Source organism: Desmodus rotundus, chromosome 6, assembly GCF_022682495.2.
Source record: "Desmodus rotundus isolate HL8 chromosome 6, HLdesRot8A.1, whole genome shotgun sequence".
Lineage (NCBI taxonomy): Eukaryota > Metazoa > Chordata > Mammalia > Chiroptera > Phyllostomidae > Desmodus > Desmodus rotundus.
In genome coordinates this window covers 89,959,792-89,968,271 of record NC_071392.1, presented here as the reverse complement: position 1 = coordinate 89,968,271, position 8,480 = coordinate 89,959,792, and the positions used below count along the sequence as shown (strand labels likewise).

The 8,480-nt window shown below is 60.1% G+C and overlaps 1 protein-coding gene across 3 annotated transcripts; it reads left to right on the top strand.

Moving 5' to 3' along the window:
• On the top strand, positions 1-7,738 carry ATG9B (autophagy related 9B). 3 transcript variants are annotated; one of them, XM_053926297.1, is made up of 15 exons: positions 1-552; positions 955-1,099; positions 1,230-1,275; positions 1,463-1,525; positions 1,688-1,849; positions 2,352-2,493; positions 4,008-4,804; positions 4,966-5,119; positions 5,333-5,512; positions 6,032-6,268; positions 6,449-6,582; positions 6,750-6,846; positions 7,084-7,207; positions 7,292-7,433; positions 7,601-7,738. In XM_053926297.1, exons 1-14 carry the CDS (start codon positions 550-552, stop codon positions 7,417-7,419), a joined length of 2,412 nt encoding a protein of 803 aa, XP_053782272.1. In that variant the 5' UTR covers positions 1-549; the 3' UTR covers positions 7,420-7,433; positions 7,601-7,738. The 3 variants fall into 3 exon arrangements, with proteins under 3 accessions (XP_053782272.1, XP_024420326.3, XP_053782271.1); XM_024564558.3 differs by having other exon boundaries at positions 1-1,099; positions 4,050-4,804; XM_053926296.1 differs by having other exon boundaries at positions 1-1,099.
• The last annotated feature ends 742 nt before the right edge of the window (positions 7,739-8,480 follow it).

The following is an 8,480-nucleotide window of genomic DNA, read 5'->3' as shown; positions in this document are numbered from 1 at the left end:
GAGTACTGCTGGACAGACAAAATGAACAGCCTCTCCCTTTCTTTCTTTCTCTTCCTGTTTTTGGTCTTAAAGCATTTCTCCATTGATGATTCTGTGTGTGCGTGTATGTAGGGAAGACAAGACTATAAGAAATCAAAGATTTAACATCTTGGCCTCATAGTCCTATAATCCTTTGACAGGGTTTTCTTTTGGCTTTTGTTATTTTGGCTGCTAGTGTCTGGGCTCCCCTTCAAACCCACTCGAGGGCTGATGAGGGGACGATAGGCATCGCTTCTGGTCGGTTCTTCAGCCTCTGCCTCTCCTGCTGGCGCCCCTCCCAGACACGGAGGCGGGGCCCTGAGTGCCTTGGCTGCAGGTTGCCCAGGAAGGGGGTGTGCGTGCTTAGACAGGTGACTGACTGGGAGCTGGGACGCCTGGGGCCTGCCCCAACTGAGTCACTGTGTTGTTGTTGTCACTGTCCTGTCGAAGTCCCTGCTCAGCTCCTCAAACCTCTGAAGAAACAGCCGCAACTCCCAACCTTCCAAACTCTCAGGAGAAGCTGCCAACCTGATGGTGAGGCGAACGGGCTGGGGGGGGAGCAGAGGGCAGCTGGGGCGGTGGGGAGACCTGGGGCCTGGATCAGTGCCCCTCCTCCCCATGCCACTGCCTCCTCTCCTGCCTCCTCCGTGTCGGGGGCCTGGGGGAGGGAGGGTCTCTGTCTTCTCTCTGTCCCCTGCCCCTCACACAAGAAGTATGCCTTCCTCAGTTCCTCCTCTGGCTCTGGGGGCCCCCTGCCCAGCTGTGCAGGCCCCAGGGGCTTTTCAGCCTCGACACAGTGCCCTCCCCACCCCAGCCACACCCCCAAAACAGGTAGGGCCTGTGATGACACCCATCTCTGCTCCCCCCGCCTGGGGCTCCCATTTCGCCCCACCCCTGGCCTCGGTGACTCCCCCTCCTTCACGCCGATGCCCCCAGGGCAGTCCTGGGCTGCGGATAGGCCCTCTGATCCCTGAGCAGGATTATGAGCGGCTGGAGGACTGTGACCCTGAGGGGTCCCAAGATTCACCCCTCCATGGGGAGGAGCAGCAGCCCCTGCTTCATGTGCCCGAAGGGCTCCGAGGTGAGCGCGTGGGTGCGGGGCTGCAGTGGAGTGGGCTGGGGAGGGCCCGGGGGCTGAGGCAGCAGGTTGAGTTCGGGGAGAGCTCACACTGATGACAGCTGAGTCCCCACGCTCTCCCCTCTGTGCCCAGGCTCCTGGCACCACATCCAGAACCTGGACAGCTTCTTCACCAAGATATCCTTTGTGCTGGGCCTGGCGGCGGTGGCACAGGAGGGCCCCTTGGGGCTGGCACTATTCATGGCAGGGGTGACTCTGCCCTGAGGATGCAGTGGGTTGGGGGGACTTGTCAGTGGAGTGAGGGGGTGGTGTGCTTAGGAGAGGCCCGTCCTGCTGTAGGCTTATTTCTTGACACACGTGCCACATCTACAGCTACCACCAGCGGAACGGCTTTGCCTGTATCCTGCTGGAGGATGTCTTCCAGCTGGGGTGAGATGCTTGTCCTGGTAGTGCCTGCTGCTTCTAGTCCAGCCCGGGCCTTCCCAGGCAGCCAGGGGCTCACTGGGTGGGGAGGAAGACTGAGCTGGCCTGGAGGCTGGGTGGCAGCCCAGCCAGCTCTCAGGCCTGATCACTGAACTCCCGGCTCGACAGACAATTTGTTTTTATCATCACCTTCACGACCTTCCTCCTTTGCTGCGTGGATTACAATATTCTCTTTGCCAACCAACCAAATAACCGGACAAGACCTGGGCTGTCGCACAACAAAGTGACTCTGTCAGACGCCATCCTCCCGTCCTCCCAGTGTGCCCAGCGGTGAGTGACAGCTGGTGGGGGGAGTAGGTCGGGGAGAATAGCAGACAAGAGCCACCCACCTTTTGTCCCTGGACTAGATCACTGGTTCTCCAACGTTTGGGTCTCAGGGTAGCTTTTACACACTTAAAATTGATTGAGAAGCCAAGAGTTTTTGCTTATGCGAATCATACCTTATTGGAGAGTAAAGTGCAGGACAGCTATGAAAAAGAAACCTCAGAGCGCACATTCTGTTGGCTGTCAACGTGACGTCATGTGGCCTCTGGACAACTCGACTATACGTCCAGGAGAGAATGAGAATAAAAATGGCAGAAGCATTAGTATTATCTGGAAAAAGTTTTGACCTTGCAGACATTTGCAAGGGTCTTGAGGACCCCCAGACACCCCACACTTTGAGAACCGCTGGTCTTGCTAGACCCCCTCCATGACTTTACCATTACTCCCCAAGTCTCATCTCCCTCTCCATGGGGGTCCCACTTTCTCGCTCTGTTACCTCCGCCCCCAGGATCCGCTCCAGCCCCCTGCTGGTCTTCCTTCTGATCCTGGCTGCAGCCTTCTGGCTGATCCAGCTGCTTCGCTCAGTCTGCAACCTCTTCAGCTACTGGGACATCCAGGTGTTTTACAGGGAGGCCCTGCACATCCCCCCGGTGAGCTAGGTGGATGTGATTGTGTGGAGGGGTGCCATGTCCAGGGGCAGAGGACAGGGGAGGAGTAGGGGCTGCACAGACGGAAGGGCCCACTGAAAGGTGGACAGAGACCTCATCGACGGTGATCCTAGCCCCCGAGTAATGTCAGGAGGTGGAGTACCACCACTTACACAATACGGTCCCCATCCTAGTGGGGCTCTGTATCCCATCTAGATGGGTTACAGAAGACGAAGGGCAGTCATCTGGCTTTGCAATGCAGGAGGAATTGGGGTGGGGCTGGGAAGGACAGGAGCTAAGGAGGCAGGGAGACAATGAGCATCTGTGGGAGGAGATCGATCCACCAGCCCGCAACTCAGTGCTGAGGCCCCGTTGGGTGATCCCACCCCCCTTTCTGGCTTTGCCCCCTATTGCAGTCAGTCACCGCATGGCCCCCTTCACTGTCCCCAGGTCCTGCTTTGCCCTTTCCTCCCTCCCTGTCTTGCTCACGCTCCTTGCTCTGTACCTAAGTTCTTCCTTTAAGGCACTGCTCTAAGGCTACCGTATTCTGCCTTGTATAATGCGCAGCTTTTTGCCCAAGTTTTTCAAGGAAAAAATAAGGATGTGCACTGTACATGGGTATAATAATCCCGCGTATAATACGCACAAACCGTGGATGTGCATCATACACAGAAAAACACGGTACCTTCTGCAGCTGGCTTCCCTTGCTCCCCTTAGAAGTCTAGAGCCTTCGGCATGTCCTCCTGCATAGCCCAGGGAGACATTCTAGAAAGTCATTTTGAGGGGAACACTAGGCACAGTGTAGGACGGATCAGGGGGCCAGGGAAGCAGAGGCAGTGGAGAGCAGGAGTCAGACCACTGGCTCTGCAGGAGGCTGCTACCCTCCTCATCCTCCTTCCCCTTTCACTCCCCCCCCATTCCTTCCAGAGGAAGGGGATCCCATTCCTCTGGGATGGCCTGAGAGACTGGCCCAGAGGGACTTGACTAGGCTGGACTGGGGCAGCTGGGTGAAAGTGGGCAGAAATGAGGTTTGCAGGGGAGACCCACGTGAGATCCGACAGTCCCCACCCGTGCTGTGCACTCAGCCAGTGTCTTCGGGGGTCACTGCAGGAGATGGCCATCTCAAAGCCTGCGGGGGCAAGAGGCGTGAGGCGTCTGGACCCACCTAGGCGCCCTAGGAACTGCGGCTGCTCAGCGTCTTCTACGTGTGGGACTGCGGGTGGCTCAGGAAAATCTGCTCTTAAGGAGCTGAGATCAAATACCTGAAGAATTTAACTTATGAGGTGTCGCTGGAAAGCACATGACTCATGGCCTCAGGAATGGCTGGGCCACGAGGAACGATTCAGAAGAGGATGAAAGGAAGTAGGAAGTGCGTGGGTTGGTGACACAGTTAGGGAAGGGCAAGGAGGATAGAAAGTGGTGCCAGGTTTCTCACCTGAGGGACACTGGGAAGGAGGGTGGGGAGGAGGCGCCAGGGATGTAGCTCTCTGGTCATGATGAATTTGGGGTCCGTGCAGAGGAACCCAGGTCGCTGGCGCTCACCCACCCCGTGTCCTCAGGAGGAGCTCAGCTCTGTGCCCTGGGCGGAGGTGCAGTCCCGCCTCCTGGCGCTGCAGAGGAGCGGGGGCCTGTGCGTGCAGCCCCGGCCGCTGACCGAGCTGGACGTGCACCACCGCATCCTGCGCTACACCAACTACCAGGTGGCGCTGGCCAACAAGGGTCTGCTGCCGGCCCGCTGCGCGCTGCCCTGCGGAGGCAGTGTGGTCTTCCTCAGCCGCGGCCTGGCGCTCAACGTCGACCTGCTTCTCTTCCGAGGGCCCTTCTCGCTCTTCCGCGGGGGCTGGGAGCTGCCCGACGCCTACAAGCGCAATGACCAGCGGGGCGCACTGGCCGCGCGCTGGCGGCGCGCAGTACTGCTCCTGGCCGTCGTGAACCTGGCGCTGAGCCCGCTGGTGCTGGCCTGGCAGGTGCTGCACGCCTTCTACAGTCACGTCGAGCTGCTCCGGCGAGAGCCAGGAGCGCTGGGGGTGCGCCGCTGGTCGCGCCTGGCCCGCCTGCAGCTGCGTCACTTCAATGAACTGCCGCACGAGCTGCGCGCCCGCCTGGCCCGCGCCTACCGCCCCGCCGCTGCCTTCCTGCGCGCCGCAGCACCCCCGGCGCCCATATTCGCGCTGCTGGCCCGCCAGCTGGTTTTCTTTGCCGGCGCGCTCTTCGCCGCGCTGCTCGCACTCACCGTCTATGACGAGGACGTGCTCGCCGTGGAGCACGTGCTCACCGCCATGACCGCGCTCGGGGTCACCGCTACCGTGGCCAGGTGCGAGGGGAGCTTCCCAGGGAGGGGTTTCATTCCTCCGACCTGGGGCTGAGTTCCACCCTTATCTCGACCCCTCTGGCCGCCAGCGCCCCCTAGCCTGCCTCCGGCATCCGCACTTCCTCCTAACCGCGGGCACCTGCCCCACCCTATCTGCCCTCCAGGTCTTTTATTCCGGATGAGCAGAGCCAGGGCCGTTCACCGCAGCTCCTGTTGCAATCGGCCTTGGCCCACATGCATTACCTCCCGGAGGAGCCCGGTGCTGCCGGTAGGGCCAGCGCTTACCAGCAGATGGCGCGGCTGTTGCAATACCGAGCGGTGAGGGTCGAGTCGGGAGGGGGACTGCTCCTGCGGGAAGCTGCGCAGCAGCCTGGTCTCGGAAAGGGCGTGGGACCAATGGACCCGGGACTGGCCACCCTGGCAGCCGGGGAATGACTGGGTTGGAGGTTTCCTGCTCTGGCCAGCATCCCTGGGGACCTCCTGGTCCTGTCCGCCCTCAGCAACCCCTCAGCCTTGCCCCTGCCTCGCCAGGTCTCCCTCCTGGAGGAGCTCCTGTCACCTCTCCTCACCCCGCTGTTTCTGCTATTTTGGTTTCGCCCTCGTGCCCTGGAGATTATTGACTTTTTTCGTCATTTCACTGTGGATGTGGCCGGGGTTGGCGACATCTGTTCCTTTGCTCTTATGGATGTGAAGCGCCACGGCCACCCTCAGGTTAAAATTCTTCCCTGGGTGTGCGGGGTGGTGGTTGGAGAGGGGTTTGCCTCCCAGCTCCCTTGCTGACCACCTGTGACCTTGAGCTCATCACTTCCCTTCCCTGAGCCTTAGTGTCCAGTGTCCACAGGGCCGTGTGCGGTTACACGACACGGCCTGTGTATAATCCCAGTACCAGTAAATGGAGTAAAGGCCACCAGAGAGGCCAAGAAATGGGTTGGAGAGTGGATGGGGCTGAAGGAAGACCCACCTTCCCCAGCAAGGCCTGAGGCTAGCTCTGGGGGTCCTATGTGAGCAGGCCGGCAAAACACAGAGCCGCTGCCCGCTTCTAGTGCTGGGCCTGGACCCAGGTCCCGCTCTGCTGCCGTGTTTTTGGGTGACCTTGAGCAAGTGCCCATCGTGGCCTTGTTCTTTCACCTGGAGACTGGGGCTCGTGTTTCCTGTCCCGCTGACCCAACGAAGCTCCCTCGGCAGCTGTAAAAGCAGTGTCTGGAGCTTTTTCTTTTCTTTTTTCCTCAGTGGCTCTCGGCGGGACACACCGAGGCCTCGCAGTCTCAGCGTGCAGAGGACGGAAAGACTGAGCTCTCCCTGATGAGGTTCTCCCTGGTGCACCCACAATGGCGCCCCCCAGGGCACAGCTCCAAGTTCCTGGGGCAGCTTCGGGGCCGGGTACAACAGGATGCAGCCGCTTTGGGTGCCGCCTCCGTTCGCAGCCCTCCCACCCCCAGGGTGCTCAGCGACTCTTCCTCACCTCTGGTGAGCCCAAGCCTGCCTTGCCCCTGCCTTCACCGGTGGCCCCGCCCCTCTCCTCTCCCTCCGCCTCACCTTTTGAATGAACCTGCTTACTCACTGGTTCAGTCTTCTCCCCTGCCTTGATGAGACCTCCTCCCTCCCCTTCCACCCTCTCTTTTGATCCCCATCTTCTCCTGCTCCCAGCCGGAGACCTTCCTGGCCAACCTCTTGGTGCACCCCCTTCTGCCCCCGAGGGACCTGAGCCCCACAGCCCCCTGCCCAGCTGCAGCCACTGCCAGCCTCCTGGCCTCTATTTCTAGAATGGCCCAGGACCCCAGGTGAGGAGTAGGGGCCTGAGGTGCAGGGGAGCAGGAGTGGTGGGGCCGACCCTCTAGGAGGAGGGTGCAGGGCACTGGGCGGGATTAGGAAGGGGAGGTCTAGTCTGGCCTTCCCTGGAGGCTGCAGGGGGAAGGGCTTGTCTTTGATCTACACATCCTCTGTTCAGCTGTGTGTCCCCAGGAGGCACTGGGGGCCAGAAGGTGGCCCAGCTACCTGAGCTTGCCTCTGCTGAGATGAGTCTCCATGCCATCTACTTGCACCAGGTGAGTAGAGGGGCGGGGAGGGGCTGCCTAAGAGATTAGGTGGAGCCAGGGGATGGGAACTGTGGTGGGCATTTGGGGAAAAAGAGACACGTGGGGAGAAAGCAGCTGCCCAAAAGAGAGGCTGAGGAGAGGGAAGGAAGTACCCAACAGTAGCTGGGATGGAGGGTTCAAAGCCTTCTGCACCTAGCCCAGGGCCCGGGGCCTGAGAGGGCCCTCACTCCTCTCCCTTCCCTTTAGCTCCACCAGCAGCAGCAGCAGGAACTGTGGGGTGAGGCCTCAGCCTCCCCCTTGTCCAGGCCCTGGTCCAGCCCCTCGCAGACACTCTCGCCTGATGAGGAGAAGCCATCCTGGTCAAGTGGCGGTGAGGCGGACAGGGCGTGCAGGGGCAGACCCTGGGGGGTAAAGGGGAGCAGGGCACCACCCCACTGATGGCTCTTCCCATCAGGCTCCAGTCCTGCCTCCAGCCCCAGACAGCAGTGGAGAACCCAGAGGACCCAGAATCTCTTCCCTGGAGGCTTCCAGCAGACCACGGACACTCCGAAGGAGCCTGGCCAGGGCCGTGGCACTGACTGAGGGGCCTCCTCAGGGTTAGTGCTGTCTCACTGGGGTGGGGGTGGGGAGGGGCTGCCTCAGAGATTAGGTGGAGCCAGGGGATGGGAACTGTGGTGGGCATTTGGGGTCCGGGGGTGGGGTGGTGGTCATCTCTAGAACCTAATCCCCTGGACTGCTTGCTAAGGGCCTTCTCCTCCCTCAGATTCCCCAACTTCTGCAGCCGCAGGAGATCAGAAGAGGTGGAGTGGAAGCACAAGTCGAGTCCTTTTTAGGGACCGCCCCACAGATGCTTTAGTTGGGCACGATTTGAGGGTTAATGACAGATGAACTCGCCCCAGAGAGCAGAGAAAGGGCAGGAGAGCAGATCCAAAGGCATCTGGAAACAAGTCTTAGAGACAATCCCCAGAGGAAGGGGAGAAGGGGACACACTCCCCCCCACACCCTCCGACATCTAGCTGTCCTGGAGCCGTTTGCCTGGGAAGAAGTCCCCAGGTATCCTCGATATGGGGGTGGGGAACCAGGGCCAGGGCGGAGGCCAAGCTAAGTGTAAGGGAAACAGTGAGGAACGCGACTGAGCGGCAGTTGGTTCTCCAGGTTCCCATGGGATTTGTGGAGGGGGGCCCTGGGGAGTGGAAAGACTAACGAGGGCTGATGTTTTTGGAGTTCGGCATCGGCGTGACGTCTGAGGAAGTGGGTGTGGCTCCTCATCCTGTCTGAAACAAGCAGTAAAGCTTGCTCGCGGCCGCTTTGCACCGTCTTTGTGACCTCGTTCTCGGGCATTCCCATTCCTGGCAGCAGAGGGCGATACTTGATACTCAACCCAGAGCGAGGGAGCCGTGCTGCAGGACTGCCTGCCGCGGGCTCGGAGCCACATTGCTGGAGTGTGGGGTCAGAGTGGAGTGTGTGGGATGGACTCCTCCCAGAGAGTTACCGCCCCACATCTGCACAAGCAAAAGGACAGAGAGTGTGTCGTGCTGTCATTTTAATGCACAGGGCTGGCTTAGGCATCTCAGTGGCTCTCACAACACCTGGTCCAGTCTCTTACGGTGAATCTTCAATAATAAATATTTGAATGAGTTGGC